The sequence below is a fragment of the Habropoda laboriosa genome, unplaced genomic scaffold, assembly GCF_001263275.1.
Source record: "Habropoda laboriosa isolate 0110345459 unplaced genomic scaffold, ASM126327v1 scaffold23, whole genome shotgun sequence".
Taxonomy (NCBI): Eukaryota; Metazoa; Arthropoda; class Insecta; order Hymenoptera; family Apidae; genus Habropoda; species Habropoda laboriosa.
Genome location: NW_017100140.1, coordinates 1724425 through 1742177, shown reverse-complemented (window position 1 = coordinate 1742177; position 17753 = coordinate 1724425). Strand labels below are relative to the sequence as shown.

At 37.5% G+C, this 17753-nt stretch overlaps 3 protein-coding genes across 4 annotated transcripts in view; all 3 read left to right on the top strand.

Annotated features, from left to right (window-relative positions):
* LOC108580072 overlaps positions 1-425 on the top strand; it is a 1370-nt gene extending 945 nt beyond the window's left edge. Inside the window, exon 3 of the mRNA XM_017943734.1 lies at positions 146-425. Coding sequence (XP_017799223.1) covers positions 146-425 — 280 coding nt within the window. The remainder of the gene's footprint in view (positions 1-145) is intronic.
* A 1500-nt stretch (positions 426-1925) lies between these two features.
* Positions 1926-9023, top strand: LOC108570430 (alpha-tocopherol transfer protein-like). The gene is made up of 7 exons (XM_017932293.1): positions 1926-2056; positions 5554-5698; positions 6888-7047; positions 7536-7716; positions 7797-7982; positions 8678-8783; positions 8863-9023. Exons 2-7 carry the CDS (start codon positions 5560-5562, stop codon positions 9021-9023), a joined length of 933 nt encoding a protein of 310 aa, XP_017787782.1. The 5' UTR covers positions 1926-2056; positions 5554-5559.
* Positions 9024-10695: 1672 nt separating this feature from the next.
* LOC108580327 (rho-related BTB domain-containing protein 1) overlaps positions 10696-17753 on the top strand; it is a 15323-nt gene continuing 8265 nt past the window's right edge. Inside the window, exon 1 of one of the 2 annotated variants that reach the window (XM_017944066.1) lies at positions 10696-10766. The gene's annotated coding sequence lies outside the window, so the exon portion shown is untranslated. Of the gene's footprint in view, positions 10767-14316; positions 14423-17753 lie in introns of those variants that run through there. The other variant, XM_017944058.1, reaches the window with a different exon arrangement.

Sequence of the window (17753 nt, the reverse complement as noted above, 5' to 3'; positions counted from 1 at the left end):
ACTCTCAGAAAATTCTCAAAAAATTCCTAAAGAATTTTCAAAGAATTTGAAAGTGAACGTAAAACATTCAAGAAGATTTCTACTTTTATTCCACTTTTTAATCTGCACATTAATTACTCTTTTCAAAAAACCCCCTATGATTCAGAGAAATGATGGGAAACTGGGAGCTCGAGGACAGAACCAAGATGTCAGAGGCCTCTCAAACACCCAACGACGCTAAATCAGCTGTGGTGATGGAGTATTCGACCGTGCAAAAGATTGTCCAGATTCTAGACAACGACACCGACCTGGCGGGCACAAAACTGGTCATAAAAGACCTCAATGCTAAACAGAACGTCGACGAGAAGAAGGAACTGATGATTGAGCCTCAATTGGAACCTCTACTTGTACCTGAATACACTTTAATGGCTCAGGGACAAAATTAATTGAAAATTACCAAAGAAAATAACTGATTTTCAATTAATCATTATCAATCTGTATTTCGAAATAATCCATACAACTTGTAATTTCCTGAATAATCCACAGTGTTCGTAGAGATCTATACAAATTTTTTATCGATCATTGTCCTCGTTTATTTTCGAATAGAAATATAATTTTTTCTAAATAACAAACTTTCGATTCTTTTTCTCATTATTCCTTCGACGATTCTTCTTTTACGAATACTCGGTATTTGTATTTCTCTTGATTCTTTTTATCCGACTGACAGTGCCTTCCTCGAGATCTACGAGAGATCAGAGCTTCGTTAGAGCTCAAACAGCATTGAACGATACGAGAAACTTTTCTCTTGTCTTTCGATCTTTTGTAACAGAAACATTCGCTGGAATCGACTTTTTTCGAGCGAATTAAATTTGGAAAACTGTAAAATGATCGATTAGTTCGTTGATCGCGGGAGGTTATGTAGAATTTAAATGGCGGTTTTACCATGCGGAGAAGAGAATGCACCAGATGCAAGCTATGCAAAGGCTGTTGTATATAGTGAAGCAAGCGAACATTTCGTAAATCGTTGAAGTATTATCATTTCGTCAATTGCACTCTTCGTAGCTGAAATTTAAGGACACGAGAGGTTTCCACGTATACTCGTACGCGACACTGCAAACTTCCGGCGACAAATATATCGAACTCGATTCAAATATTTGGGCGACACTCTTGTCGAACGTTCTTTTTTGTCGAATTTTAAGCATAGAAAAATTTACAGAATTTTCTCACCTCAGATATTCCAGAGTACTCTTTTACGAATGTAATTCGACTCCATTTTTACTATTTATGATGTGAAAAGCATTACCTAATCAAATTTTAACGATAGAAAATATTATAGAATTTTGAAATTTTATTTCTCACTTCAAAAATCAAAGATTTTTTCTTACGAAAGTAATTCGAATCCATTTTTACTATAAATAATGTGACAACTATTACTCAAATCCTAAATTAAATTAAAGATTAAATCTCAAATTAAATTTTCCAATTTTAATTCAATATAAAATATTTCCTTCCTCACTTCAAAAATCCAAAATTTTTTCAAAAAGAAGTTCGACTCCACTTTTACCATTTACGACGCAAAAACCATTAACAAAATATTCGTGATAATTTAGAATTAGAAATTCTGAAATATTCATTCAACTTTTTCGAATTTCTTTTCTCACTTGAAAAACCCAAAACTTCTCCTCGCAAAATAATTCGAAGCAATGGCACTATTCGAGCGGTACTAAGAATTAATGGGGCACTATTCGACCTAATGGTAACAGAAGGGCTCCGTTACGAAAATTTCCGGAAAAAAAGAGAAACTTCAGCGAGTCTAGACGCTTTTCTAAATCACGACCTACCACGCTTTTCGATCGCGATGGTGGGGACCACGTGTATCACTGTGCCATACTAGAGGAATCGCTTTGCTCCGAACAGAGATTGCAGTTTCACGTCGTCCTCCACACGTAACACACACTTTTTTTCCCTAGAAATTATCACACACTCTGTGGAATTACACTTCGAATATCTTCCTCCTGAAACTTAGTGTCGATCTGATAATTTGTGGAACCTGCTATCACACTTTCTGAGGATTCTGGTGAGTCAAATAAAACAGTTGCAATATTATTTTCCTCTAACAAACAATCTTCATTCTTCGTTCGAAAAATTTTAATTTAAAAAACAGTAAAATAAGAAAAAAATAATAAAAATAGTAGAATCGTGATTTGTATGTTTTTAAAAATCTGGTAAAATTAGGATTGGTGATAAATGTTTTTCCAACGTTGAAATTTACGTAGCTCGATAAAATACAATATTTTTTACTTTTATCTAGTATGAGACAAAGATACTTTATCGAATTAGCAAGCAATGTCTAATACGGATTTGCAGACTGCAAACTGCCTGCTATCAGTGGCCTCGTTCAATTCACACCTGTTTTGCTCAGAGCTACTATAAACGTACGAGTTCAAGGAACGATTAGAGACAATATATGCAAGATTTTTCACAATTCTTTTCAATTTGAAGAAATCGTAATTCGAAATTTTAGACTGATATCGAAAACATCATTTCGGAAGCAGAAATTCATTTGTTCCTCGAATTAAAGCGAAAATACAGAGTGATTCGTTTAAATTTACGACTTGAAATCACAATTTGAAATTATTCGATAACTTCAAGGGAGACTCTTGTTAAAATAATTATTTTTTTCTACATTATTTACATATAAAATTTTGAAGGCCTTCTTTGATTTAAAAAAAAATGAAACGCCCTGTATTTCTTTACGAAAATTAGAAGAGCATTAAAGTATAACTAATTTAAAGTGAATACTATGAAAATTTGATTGTAGAAGGTAGAAAATAAAATTATTTTGCTTCGCAAACTTTTTAGTAGGTGAACCACCCTGTACAGTCAAGCACTGGCAATTCCAGTCGCTGAACTTATTTCCGCACAGGTTAAAAAGTGATTCGATTAGAGATTCTTTTTCGAAAGGAAGTGTCTTTTCTTTGGTACAAGCATTTTTTTCTCATCTTCTCTTCTGGTGTGGTGGATTCATTGAAAAATATACCAAATTACTATTCCGAACGACATTACAGCGATTCCTTTTTAACATTTAACGTGGAATAATAATTACCTGAAACTAACAAGACTAGAAATTCTTCGTGAAAATAAATTCAGGAAATTAAAATATTTTTGCATAAAACTTGCTTGAGATACCTGCAATAAAACTGAAAAGAAGGAACAGATCGTCAGAATCTTTGTATACAAGGTGGTTTGCACGATTCTTTTTATCAGAGAATAACCGATCCATTATTGTCGGTCAATATCAATTAGGATACTTTTTCTGTTACTAAAAAATCGAAATCACCATGAGTTTTTGAAACAGGATCGTATTTTTCTTTTAGATGAATGTTTCTATTAACACTTTGCATCGAAAACTTCTTTATTTCTGAATGGACGAGGATTTTTTCAGAATTACTAGTTATTTGCGAAAAAGGAAATTAATATTTCTCTAAATTTTCATTAATGTTTCGAAAATTTCTTCATTTGCTTAAGTAGTGACGATGAAAAATTGATATTTCTCTAGTTTTTCATAAAAATCTCTTTAGTTTTTAATTAGTGACGATAGAAAATTGATATTCCTCTAAATTTTCATAAAAATTTCGACAGTCTCTTCGATATTTTAAGCAGGGACGATGAAAAATTGATTTTTTTCTAAGTTTTCATAGAAATTTCATAAAAATTGATAAAAATCCATAGGAATTCATAAAGAAAAATCGATTTTTCTCTAAGTTTTCATAGAAATTTCATAAAAATTGATAAAAGTCCATCAATGTTCAGAAAAATTCGCAAAAATCCATGAGAATTCGTAAAAATTTCCTGAAAAATTACTCTTAGACACAGAAAAAGTTTCGACTACCGTCGCCCAATACACGCAATCACCGCTCGACGCAAAGAGCGATAAATTTCATCAATCGAAAAACACTTGTTCGGTTCATTGTTTACATTGCTCGCGCTTTCTCCACCCGCATCACGATTTTCACGATATCCACGTCGATCTAATCAATTTCGCTCACGTTCGAGCGATCTTCGACAGCGAGGGGCTCGGTTTCGTGGTACCGAAACGAGCTTTCACCGATCGAATTACCGATTCGAGATTTAGAGATTCAACGGTGACGCAATGTACGATGTTAACGTTCAATTCCGATCACGTCGATTCTCCTTTTCCCCGTAATGTTGGGCGTTCTTTTTACGAATGGCTGTTTCGTTTCACCTTCGGGGTTCGACAGTTTACGTAAACGACGAGGTCGGAAGCGCGACACCGATAAATCCTCGACTGTTTCTTTAGCTGTGACGAAACATGCGTTTCGCCTTGTTCCTGTGATTATTGTTTCTCGCCTGTTTACCTTTCATTCGGCATTCAATGCATGGAAAAGGATGAAAATGACAGAAGTTTGGAAAAATTTTTTAAATTTTTTGGGAATAATTTTTACCAATTTGAAAGTTTGGTTTTGTTTCTGTGATTATTACTGTGATATAAACAAAGTTAAAAATGAGAAGACGTAGGACAATTAAAAAAATTTTTTTGAAATAATGTTTGCCAATTTATAAGTTTCGTTTTGTTTCTTAGCTGTTTATCGTTAGTTCAGCCTTCGATGCATAAAAAAAGTTAAAACTGAGAAGATATAGAACAATTTTCAAACTATTTTGCATATAATTTATACCAATTTGAAAGTTAAAAATGACAAAGCAATTTAAAAATTTTTTGCAAATAATTCTCACCAATTTAAAAGTTAAAAGTGACAAAGGATCGACAAATTTTTTATATTTTATACAAGTAATTAGATATATAAAAATGCCCATTTAACTAAAATTTAAAATACAAAAATCTTCTATATTTCATAAATAACTTTTACCAATTTAACATTCCCGAAAAACTGTTCCATAAGCTCAGAAAATCTATCCTCCCCAAAATTCACAAAAACCGTATCGCATCGAATAAACGCAAAAAAAAAAAAAACCGCCTGTCGTCCATTGCCGGTCCTCGTGACATAATCATGCTAATTGGCAGCCAGAGTTCGGGGTCAAAACCATTAAAGAGGAAGTCGTTGAAAACACACCAGCTTCCATCTTAATTTAACCATTCTTTCTCTCTCCTCTATTAAAAGCTTCTCAAACATCAACTTACATATATACACTTCGAGAGAACTTCAAACATTAATACATATTTTCGACGAAACAAGCGGGATTCAAGGTTTGTCCAAACCGTCGGTACGTTCATTTTCCGCGGAAACAAAGTTTCGCACTTTGTTCGCAAACATATATGCTCGTCGTAAGACGAGACACATATGTGACGAGCGTCAATATTGGTTATCAATGTGCTGTCTCTGCGATAAGTTCGCTTCCTTTTGCAGGAAAAAAGTTCCGTTTGTAATGTGAAAAAAAAAAAAAAAAAAAAGAAGGAAAACAGATAGCGATCCTGAGAAATTTTTCCGAGCGATTCCTGTTTCGTTCGTACGACTTCCTCCTTTCCCCTAATTCCTTTCCAACGACTACATACTCGGCGTTTCTGCTTTTTGAAAAATGACCGACCGCTTGCAGTGCACGATGACGTTGTTACCACCAACGGCCGAGCAACAGAAACGCATAAGCGAGGAGGTTCCTGCGGATCCGGAAATGAGGAAACGCGACATTGTGGCCGTAAGGGAATGGCTGGCGAAGCAACCTCATCTGCCTAACCACATGGGTCTGATTCACTATTCTGAATAATTTCTGCGTGTTTCTGTGTCGACGAGGAAAAAAAGATAGTAATAAAAGAGTGAGAATATGGGTCAAAGGGTGTGTTTGAGGAGTGGCTGATAAATTTGAGAGATATGCAAAGTTCTGTCTTTTTTCTTTTGGATAAATTAAGGGGGTCTTCTAGTGTGACGGTTTGAAAAAATCGATTTTTATTTTTTTGCGTATATCGAAAGTACAACTCTTTCAGAATGTACTCCTCAAGTTTTATAGTTGTATTCGATAAAATAACGAAGTTATAGCTCGTTTAGTGTGACACATCTTTTTGCGTATATCGAAAGTACAACTCTTTCAGAATGTACTCCTCAAGTTTTATAGTTGTATTCAATAAAATAACGAAGTTATAGTTCGTTTAGTGTGGCACATCAAGGGAGAATCTAAATTGCACTGAAAACTTTAAACGCGTTTTTCTCGGAACCATGTTTTCTGAAATGGTTGCCACGATCTGGTAAAAACTACTGAACCAATCGAACTCAAATTTTGCACACGTCTTCGAAACATGTGTGGCTATGGTCGGTAGTAGAATTATGCCAAAATATACATTTTTCTGATTTTTTGAGCCTCTGAAAGACGAAAAAAAGTCGAAGAAATCGATACTTCGTATTCAAAGTGCCGCCATTTTTTTAATTTTCAATATATTTCTTTTATTCTACTACCGACCATAGCTACACGCATACTAAATAAGAATCAATCGGATTTTTTTTATTTCTGATAAGCAGAACAGCTCGAATCATGGCAACCATGGACCTACTTTTTCTTTTCATGCTCCTGTTTGACGTGTTCCACAGCAGCCATATTTAATTATTTTTCAACGAAAAAAATTTGTAATGATGCTTCAAGGAGAAGTAAATACATAGGAATAAAGCTCATGTTAATAACTGTTACCGTACTTCTGTAATAAATTAGCAAAGAAGGCCTAAAAAACGGCCGTCACGCTAGAAGACCCCCTTAAGGAAATTAAGTTTGTTTTATTTTGGGATTGTTGATGAGAATGTTAAATTGAATGTAATTCGTAGAGTGTTGAGTGTTTTATTTTTAGTGTAGGATTGAGGGGAAAAGTTAGTTTTGCTGTTTTCTTAATGTTCTTTTTTTTTTAGGTGGATAGGGGTACTTAATTGTTTGGAATTGTTTAATTGCAGACGATGCAAGGCTGGAGAGATTCCTGTTCGGTTGCAAGAATAGTATAGAACGATGTAAATTAATTTTGGAGCGATATTTCAGCGTTCGTACAGCTATTCCGGAATTCTTCGCTGTTCGTGATCCTTTTGCACGTGAAATTCAAGAATGCTGCGAATCGATGTAACTGAAATTCCTCTTATTTAACTACTTTCAGCTGATTGTTCTTCAATTTTAATTGCATTTTTTTCATTTGCAAAATTTCTTTTAATTAACTGTATCTTAATTCCTTTGAAATTTTAATGCAATTCTTCTTAGTTTGCAAAATTTCTCTTGTTTCACAGTTTTTATTTTAATTCCTCTCGACTTTTAATTCAATTCTTTTTAATTTACAAAATTTCTTTTATTTGACCATTTTTATTTTAATACGATTCTTTTTAATTTGCGAAATTTCTCTTGTTTCGATATTTTCATTTTAATTCCTTGCGAATTTTAATACAATTCTTCTTAATTTACAAAATTTCTCTTGTTTCACAGTTTTTATTTTAATTCCTCTCGAATTTTAATTCAATTTTTCTTAATTTGCAATATTTCTCTGGTTTCTCTATTTTCATTTGATTCCTCTCGAATTTTAATGCAATTCTTTTCAATATTTCCAATCTTCTCATTAGCCACTATTTCGTTTTGCCATCTTTAACGGACGAAGGACACCGTGTGAGCGTTTTACGATTAAAAGACACGGCAATTGACAAATTTTCCATCCAGGCGATCTCCAGAAGAATTCTCATGGTCCTGGACACTCGTCTCATGGAAGAAAGTTGTTTGTCGAACGTTATGGTGATCGATCTTCAGGTACAAATTTCAGAAATCAGGTTGTTGCATTCGTCGAAAAATCGATTATCTAATGATCGAATTTGTCTGCAACTAATTAGGGATTCAGCGTGGTTCACTTCACGAAATGCAGTCCAACGCAGAGTATCGTGAGGAAATCGATGCTCGCGGTGCAAGATAGTATGCCGTTGCGTCTTCACAGAGTTCACTTCCTCCACGCGCCTGCATTTATAGACAGTATTCTAAATATATTCTATCCGCTATTGAAAGATCGACTCGTTCAAAAAGTAAGTAACTTGAAGCATCTAATAAAATTTTAACGAATAAAAATACTATTTCATATTTTAATTTTCTACTTTTGCGGATTTCGCATTGTACTGCGATTTCCTAATTTTGCGAATTTCACATTATACTGCAATTTCGTAATCTTGCAAATTTCAATCAATCGTGATTTTCTATTTTTGTAAGTTTCACTTTACATCGTGATTTTCCATTTTTGCAAATTTCATTTTATATCGCAATTTCCTGTTTTCGTCAATCTTTACATCGAAATTCTCCATCTTTGTTAATTTCAATTAATCGCAATTTTCTATTTTCGCAAATTTCATTTTACATCGTGATTTTCTATTTCTGTAAAGTTCACTTTACATCGTGATCTTCTATTTTTGCGAATTTCATTCTGCGCCGCAATTTCCTATTTTCGTAAATCCTACTTTGCATCGAAATTCTCTATCTTTGTAAATTTCAATTAATCGCAATTTTCTATTTTCGCAAATTTCATTTTACATCCTAATTTTCTATTTCTATGAATTTCATTTTATACCGCAATTTCCTATCTTCCCAAAATCTCACTTTACACTGAAATTTTCAATCTCTGTAAATCCCAATTAGTAGCAATTTCCTATCTTTGCAAATTTCATTTTACATACCAATTTTCTATTTTCGTCAATCACACTTTACATCCCAATTTTCCACTGTTAAGTTTCGCGTTCACACCGGTGGTGGCGAGGAATTGCACTCTTACATGAACAAGAACATCCTTCCAAACGAATGGGGTGGCAAAGCAGGCACTTTGGACGATTTAAACGGTATTTAAAAAAGCTCTACAATTCAGTATCAACTTCTTGCCACTTTCGTACAGAATCAAACGAGATGTTTTCACTGCAGACGCGTGGAAGAAGAAAATTGAAAAGAACAAGGACTGGTTTCTGCGAGAAGAGAAGCTCAGCAGGACGAACGAAAACGCGAGACTTCCGGAATCGAAATCGAGATTGCTGGCAGAACTGGATGGTCTGCAGGGTTCTTTCAGACAATTGAATATCGATTAAGATTTCTTCCACGAGAAATTAACACTTTCCATGACCTTTCTACTAATATATGATTTTAAAGATCGTTTTTTCTTAACGTACGAATTGTTCATTTTTTTTTTGCAATAGATTCTGTGATAAATGATAAGAATTCGCGAATTCCGCCTGCAGATAGCGCCACATATCGCTTCCTTGGTTCAGAATACGTTCCAGCAGGTACGAACTTACTGAATGAAAGCTGGAATTGATTAAATCCAACAATGGAACCATTCAAAGATACAGGATGACTCATAAGTCGTTTTGCCATTTAAAAATTGAACGAATTTTTCGTTTCTTTTAATTATTTGTATTTATTCCTTTTGTATGGTAAAGTTTAACTATTTTTATACGTCATTTTGTCGTGAATATTTTTTTAATAAATGTCCAAAGCATAAATTTTCAAAATTTGAAATAAAAATTTAGAAAAAATATAAAAAGAAATGTTCGATTTTTATATGGTAAAGTGATTTATGGACCACCTAGTATGTTATCTTGCTGCTTTGTATCGCTTAATGCAACATTGATAATAAACTATTTTTTTACATCATTACTTTGTTTTGAAATTTCGAATAATTCGGATAACTTCGAATACGAATTCTTTATTCGAATAATTTGGATAATTCGAATACGAATTCTTGATTCCGATATTCGAAGTGTTTGAATTCCGAATTGTACCGAATATTTGGAATACTCGAATATTCAACCATTCCAACCCAAAATCCGAATTCCACTGGTATTCAAATAATCGAATTGTTATAAAATCTCCAGTGCACATTATGAACATCGCAATAGCGGCGTCAATGAAGTGTAAAGTGTTAAAAAAGATAGTCAAAACCAACCACGAAAATATATAAATTCCAATTACGGTCTAAATTGTGTGGAGTATACTTTCCTACAATTTCGATAGAACGCGGTGCCAACTAAAAAGTGGCACGTGTACCTCCCAACATCGTTGCAGAGATATTGGAAGGAAGCCCAATACAGAACTATCGGGTGCCAAGCGAAACGCAATCGGCAGATAAATTCAGTACGGTTTGCAACAAAAAACCGAGAAGAAACCATTCAAACTCTCTCTCCCTCTCTCTCTCTCTCTCTATCTCTCCTGACATACATTCATCAATTTTACCGAAAACAAAAATTCAACTTATGGAAACTTCGCGGTTAAGCATTTCGTACCAAAAAAAAAAGGAGAAAAAGAAAAAAACAGTCTATGAAGAAATCACCGAATTAACGTGTTACAAATCATAGAGGGAAAATTCTTCTGGCGAATTGTTGAAATGAATACACGAGCAAATTGACTTGAAAGACAGAGAGTCAGAAGCGTACATTAAAGCGGGCAACCGTGTATCAACGTTGTTGCGCTCATCAACGGAGGACCATACACGATCTAAACTGTTACTTAACAATCACACGACCACCTCCAGACACACTTAAAGACCGCCTCGTTCGGTGTCTCTGCCTTCTTTCGTCCTCGTTTAACAGACTTGATAAGCTAATGGTGATCCATGCTGAGACACGGGACAAACAGCAATGCAGAAATGCCTTTCGGCTGCAATCTTGCGGATTGTTTGCTCGTAGCTCGCAGTCGTGCCTTCCACCAAGACGTGACAGACGGAAAAACAGCCTTTGTCAATTATCATGCAGCTTCAAGATCACGGGAACGGAGACTGCCAGTGTGTTCTTTTCCTGGGACTTGCGACGGTTAACGGTGGCTGTGGATAATAAGTGAGTAATTGTAATTACTCTGTTGAAACAATTCTGAGGTGAATATTTTCTTCGATTATCACTATTTGGTGTATGAAGAATTTTTGTGTAATTGATAAACGATTACTGTTTGGGTGTCAATAGGTGTTCGCGTGATTCGATTTCAGGTCGCACTTTAAAAAGTTGATTGGGGTTGTGGAACTTTGGATCGTCGAATTATTCGAATAATTCGGATAATTTCGAATATGAATTCTTTATTCGGAAAATTCGAATATTCCAAGTGTATGAAATATTCGTCGCAATCCGAAATTCAAACCCTTCGAATATTCGAGCTATTCAAATAATTCGGATTATTTCGAATATGAATTCTTTATTCGGAAAATTTGAATATTCAAAGTAATCCAAAATTCAACCACTTCGAATTCTACTGGTATTCGAATATTCGGATTTTCGTAACACCCTACTTCATTATCATATTTAGATGTCTATAAGTATTCTAGCTGCCCAAGAGTAAACTTTCTTAACTTCAAAACTCTCTATTTCCATAAAACAATAAAAACACCAAATGTACGTCACAATGCGTATGAACTCGTAACGTCGCTGCATGTAAAGTCGCCAATTTAAAAGGCGCATAGAATTCATAAAAGATACATAAAGAGCATATGACCATCAGGCAATTGCAAAATCGATGGTACAGAGTTGAAGGAGTCATTGGTCATTGGGAGGCGTTCGACGTCAGCGTTCAATTCAATTTACTACGCATAAGGTGCGTCACGATTCAGACGGAATAAAAGCATCGCCGCGGTCGATAAGACTTGGCTCCCCGAACTGTGTGTTTGTCAGGCGTTCGTCAGCCTGTTAAACCGCACAACCTGGTACATATGTATGTATATATCCATTGGCGCGTATAGGGAAACGATCAAAGTCGCGTGTTCTCAAGCTCTGGGGACCCTGTATTACATAATCGTTATTCCAATTATACAGGCGTGTGCGTTCTTAACAAGCTGAAACGGACAATTAATTAATCGATTAAACACTACTGTTTGAATGGATTGCGTAACGGCAGGTTTCGTTACGTGGAAACAGTACCTGTGACACTTTTATTGCCTTTTCAATTCGAATCTCTCGTTTCCTTGGAGTTTCTTGAAAAGAATTGAATTTCAATGGAACTCTGACGTTACGGTAGATATCGTAGAAATGCAGTCACTTAAATCCTTATCTTGTACACGAACGGAATTTTTTACTTCGAAGTTGATTGTAATTTGAGGTTATGAAACTGTGGATTTCAAAGTTCGATAGTTAAGATCGACGTGTACTGCTGTTAAGAAAAGTCATAAAACAGAGGGGGAAGAATTATTTCTACCTCTGGACTAATTTCATTACAGAATTTTCGTCGATAAATCTACAGATGCTAACTATGTCTCTGCGGACAAGTTTCTCCGTGAGACTACGTCGTACTGCCGCGTAGCAACTAGGTCGTCCACTTCTTTCTCTTCCTTTTGCAGTTCAAGCAACCCCAGTCAGCTTCTCTCTCACATTAAATTCCTCCCTCTTGCCCCCTCTATTACCTCTCCCGCTGCAGACTCTAAGAAAACTCGTCCCTCCTCCAAGTAAACCATCCGAGAATCATTCCTCTCCCGTTGCATTCTTCCAGCGAGAAATACATTCATAGAAATTCTGCGAAGGATTTCGAGAATATCGGAAATGGTCGAAATTCTAAAATTGAAAATTGGCCCAAGGGCGATCGATTAGGTGAACTACAATTAATTCGGCTAATTCAATGACGGTGACCGTGGCAAACAGATATACAACGTCCCTGTCCTGCCGCACTGTACAGGTTGGATTGATTTTTCACCCTCTGACGTCACCAGCGAGGCTGGCATGCGCGTGGAACAGAACGTCCCGACGCGATTTATTTCCCCGTCGTGACTTCTGTTTTGCGTAACCCGCCGACTGATATCCCTTTATCGAAGTCCTACGATCACCATGATCAAAGCTCCTCTATATCTTTAATCCGCAATTGAAACGACTAACTCTGTCAATAAGCGCTTTACATTCGAGAATATATACTGTACATTGGTGTGTACCTTTCAAGAAATAAAAAAGAAAGATGCTTCTGTTTGTTCTTCGTACTTGACATAGTTAATGGCGAAGATAAAGTAAAGGAATACAGGGCGACGTGGTTAATTTGTAATAGCAGCATCGACTCGTGTACGTTTAAGTGTGATGCATGATACTAGGTTCAGAGGAATCAATTCTAAACCTAGTTTCTTTAAAGAAACCTATTATTCGAGATCAAGATTAAACAGGGAGTCGCTTTATCGTCGCGCTACATTTCCAAAAACTAAGATAAATTCTCGATGTGTGTATTAAATCATTATCGACATCAGAAAAAGGCTCCCATGGTAAAACAGAAATTACAGAGGGGTGGAATGGGCTGGTAAACCGTGTGGTCGAGAACGAGGTAGGACGTGTCGGGGTCAGAGACGAGTTCATTCAGTGTCGCGCGGTTGGTCGCTTCCTCTTTCTTGAACACTAGCCCAAGCCGACCGATATTCCCCTCCTTTCTGACGGTGATTCCCCCCTCCTGTAACGTTTTGATTCTGGCTGAGTCCGTCGACGACGATCAAGCAGCTCGCGAACACCCTCGCTGGACGAGAGTACACGTGCGCCGTCGGGACGACAAGACGTGTTTCTAGGTGGCTTAAAACGCGGTCTAATTTCACGACAGGCTATCTATAGTAGTTGGCTAGCAGTGCACGATTTTTCCGTCTACATTGAATAATACTTCATTTTCTTGAATTCTACATCCGAATAGGATACTCTAAACCTAATCCAAAGTTGATGTTCCAATCCTCATAACCACTCAGAGATGTCGTTAATGACGTGTGTCGATATTCTAACGTCTAAGATCTGATTAGAAGTGTGAAAGATTGGTCGACAGATTGGTATACTGAGATAAGTGACAAACGTGACGCGATCCCTCCAACGACAAGAGCCGATCTAAATCTGCGAAAGCTGTCCACCACGCTTTCCACCGTTCTGTTCCCCACACTGTTATGCCCCTCCCCACTTCTTCGATTCGCCAGGACGTCAGCTGGAACTTGCGTGGTGCGTCCTGGGTGTGCAGCGTGCTGCTGCAGCTTCTAGTCCATTGTCACGATCCGAAAGACGATAGAGACAGAGGACGAGGAGAATAGCCTACGGTGAAAGCCATCGACGATCAGACTGTATCTCTATTAGGCTCGTGTCATCGAGTCTGAACCTACGTAACATCCTCGTTGCCGTTCGTTCTGTATTAAGGGATCGCGTGAACGTCGTGAAACTTGAGTTCATAGACTCGTCTACTCTGAGTAGGGGTACACTGCTCGATTGGACCACGGTGCATGTGAACTGACGTGATTTTCTGTGACTACGAGATTATTTTTATCTATGTAACGCGTACCTAAAATAGTGACTGACCAATTCCACGCTGTCGCTTGTCTTCTCGCCTCGGCGTATCCGAGAAAACCGGCGCGAACGTTGTTTTTAACGACAGGAAGGTGATCGTCGGTGTCTCTGTGTCGTTTTTCTCGCGTAAAACTTGAGTGAGGCTGTATTGGAAGATAGAAGAGCAACGAAGAACACTGCCAGTGTCGAAGATCACTTCCTGGACACGTCCACTGACTTCTTACTTGGTAAGTGAAGCAATTTGAACTTGCCGAACATTGTCACAACGCAGAACATGCGTTTGATGCGTCGTTGGACGCGTCCAAACGTCTCGACCAATCCGCGTTTAATCGTTAGCCATTGGTCGTTCACAACAGCTTCCAGATGACCGTCTTATTAATGATCTTTTTTCGTGTGGAAAAGCGATGTCCTCGGGAAAACGTCACGCAGCGTGAACTATTCATGTCTGTCGATCGTGCTCTCTATGCTTCTTCTCTATCTAACCACTGGTTGTAACTTATATAAGAGAGCACACTGCGTGCAGCCAGTGTCCCTGGCGTAATTCGTTGCTTAGAGCGATCATATGTGGATTTTGCCTGGTGCACCTTTGTCCAGTCATCCAATTTCATCTTTTGGAACAAGGGAATGACACCAATTTCTATTGGTTCTAAGGGAATCCTCGTTGAAGCCGCACGTGCTGCGTCAACAGCTGATCGAGACGCTAACACAACGAGCAGATTCAGCTAACCGATCGTTTTACTGGTCAAGGATGACCAAAGATACGAAAACCTAACCTAAAGGATACGTGTTAAATTGTTGAATTTCTAAACCAGAAAACCGGTGAACTGAGACGAACATAATCACGCGAGCGTTTCGCGATTAGCGGTTGAAAGAGGTCGGCAATAGCAGCAGCGTTTACTTAATTAATGCAGCCGCTGTGCGCGGCTCGTTGACCCCGCCACAATTCTCGAACTCCCGGATCGTCCTTCGATGAAATTGATTTACCGCCCAGGCAGGGACGAATGTTGTTTCTCGGCCGGCTGAGAAACGCGCCACATCTAACCTCTTTTTCATTTTCTTCTTTTTTTTCTCCCCTTTTTCCTCGTCTGCTTCTTTTTCGTCCATTTCGCTGACCTCCCAACAATTTGTTCGTCTGCAATGCGTCACCGGCTCTTCTGCACGCAATACGTGTCCACGTTCGCCTATACGGTCGACTCTAACCTCTATATCGACCGTGCTCCTTTGTTTTGATAAGATTAACAGATTATGTCGAAAATTAGACTGATTATTGTAATGAAGGGCTATTTCACGAGTGGTTTAATACGTTTATTTCTGTACTCTTGAAGGTATTAACGTACATGGTATACTGTGAAGAATATAATGCTTCTTGTAAAAGAATGTCCGCTTTTTGGGAGAGTTTCAACATTTTTGAGGTTATCAACAAGTTGCAAATCAATTAGACAGGTATAGATCATTTGATATCGAAATTTTTTAGCGCCACAAGATGTATCTATTAAATGATAGAATAAGTATTGGATACGTTAAATGGATTACAGTGTCAGGAAAGCGGATTCAAAGGGTAATTCGTTTATTTCCATGGACCATACGCAATTACCGATATGTCATTCGCGCCTTTTTAAATTATTAATTCAGGGGCTCGCTGATATGCGGCCGTATAATTTTTTCTTTGCCTTAAGTGATAATCTAAAGACGATCTTCACACCTATAAAGAATGGAAAGCGTCGGTTTCTCGGAATATCGAGAGTCTAAGCGCTTTTCGGACGAAATCATTTTCTGATACCTTTCGAGCCTCGACCTAGTTGCGAAGTTTCATTCAAAGCTTCTGCGTATTACCCGAAGTGCTCCTCGTCGTGAATGAACCGCCGTCGAAATTAACGTTCGCTCTCCAGAAATGAAAATGGGGTATAACGATAACGTCTCCGCACTACAGAGATTCGTAAACGAATTTTTTATGCCAATTTCAAATAAATAGCTCTGCGTTGTTCTGTATAATGAGGTATCATTTTTTGTTGCTTATAATTGTAAAAATGATAAAAGAAAAATATTGCTTTATATATAAATTATTGCGTGCATTTTTTCATCGACTTTGACGCATCTTCCTAAATAAATTTTTATCTTCAGCATTTATCTTCAGACGTAGTTCTTTTTTTTATGTTCCCCAACAGTGGCTGTACTTTTTAAATAATTTTTTATAAGCACAAAACTGTATTTATTAATGCGTTATTTTTTGCGAGAGTTCAAGAACCCACTTCTACTCTCAAGTAAAGCAAAATACGCGTGGGAATTATTCATATCCCGAAATAAATTTCTAAAAATGTCACATGGTAATTATATGCTAAACAGATCGTAAAAAACGCATCGAAGCCGTCGGTTATTTCTAGGTCGCTTTAACGATCGCGTGATAAAGTTCAAGTGCAGCATCATCGAGCATTCTCTCTCTCCTCCGTTGATCATCTCTGGTCGTTCGGTAATTCAATGTAAATAGTTGCAATCTCGATGCGCCACGTAATCGCGAGGCGTTAAAGATCGATAAGGTCTTGCCATAGAAATCGACGACAACTTCAGGGCGACTGGTAGCACAGTCAGGAAGCGACGCTTAATCACCGATGCATAAGTAATCATTTTCCCGCGATTCGTGACCGTTACGGCGTGTATCGATTGCTCGAGTTTTTTAGTCTCGATTTTTTTCTTCCCCCCCTTTTTTTTCTCTTTTTCCGCTTCGGATGGAAAAAAAGTTTCTCGGAAAGTTTCTCGACGGCAAGGCTGAGTTAGCATGCGATGGCTGCGCGAAATTGCTCCTCCTGCTGGAAATTGTCGAGCAAGTGCTTTTTTTGAAACGTTTTAATACGTTTAACGCGCCCTTCTCCTTAAAAACGTTCTCTTAAATTCACGTCGGAATATCTGCATGCTAAAACGTACACCACTTCGTAACCTTAAATTGAAATGTAACAACTCTTTTCTAACCTACTGTACGGAAATTTCGTTGGTTTTTAATAAAAATCGGTGCAAAGAACCGTGCAAGTACTTGAGGTTGGTGCCTTGGTGTATTTTATGTGCGGATTCTGGGCACTGCGTCAACGGAGGAGCTGTGTATCATTTTCCCCCCTCGTCAATCCAGTCGTCGAACGATCGATTCCTTCGCGCTGATTGATAGAGACGGATTCTTATTGTCGGACTGGGATTCATTCACAGAACAGTACGAAGAAAGCGGCGCACGGCACAGGCCAATGTATCGAGCGGGGCCGACTTCGATTTTCAGCGTATCGTGACTCACTGATTGTTCTGCATACACGTATAGACGTTGTCACCTAGCACCGGTTATCGACGCGTCCGCATGAAATACGGTTTTATAGTATAGGCAAAAACGGAATAATGATGCACCGTGTGTCACGCAACCGCCTGACTTGTCAGCCTCTCGTTTAGCTTTCACGGTAATCGTAGTAATATGGATAGGCACAGTCCTTATGTTTTTTTCGTGCATGATTTATGTAGATATAGATCTGGTAAAATGGAACGTAACAAACGTCCATTTAGAAAAAAACACTGTAGCAGTTTTTA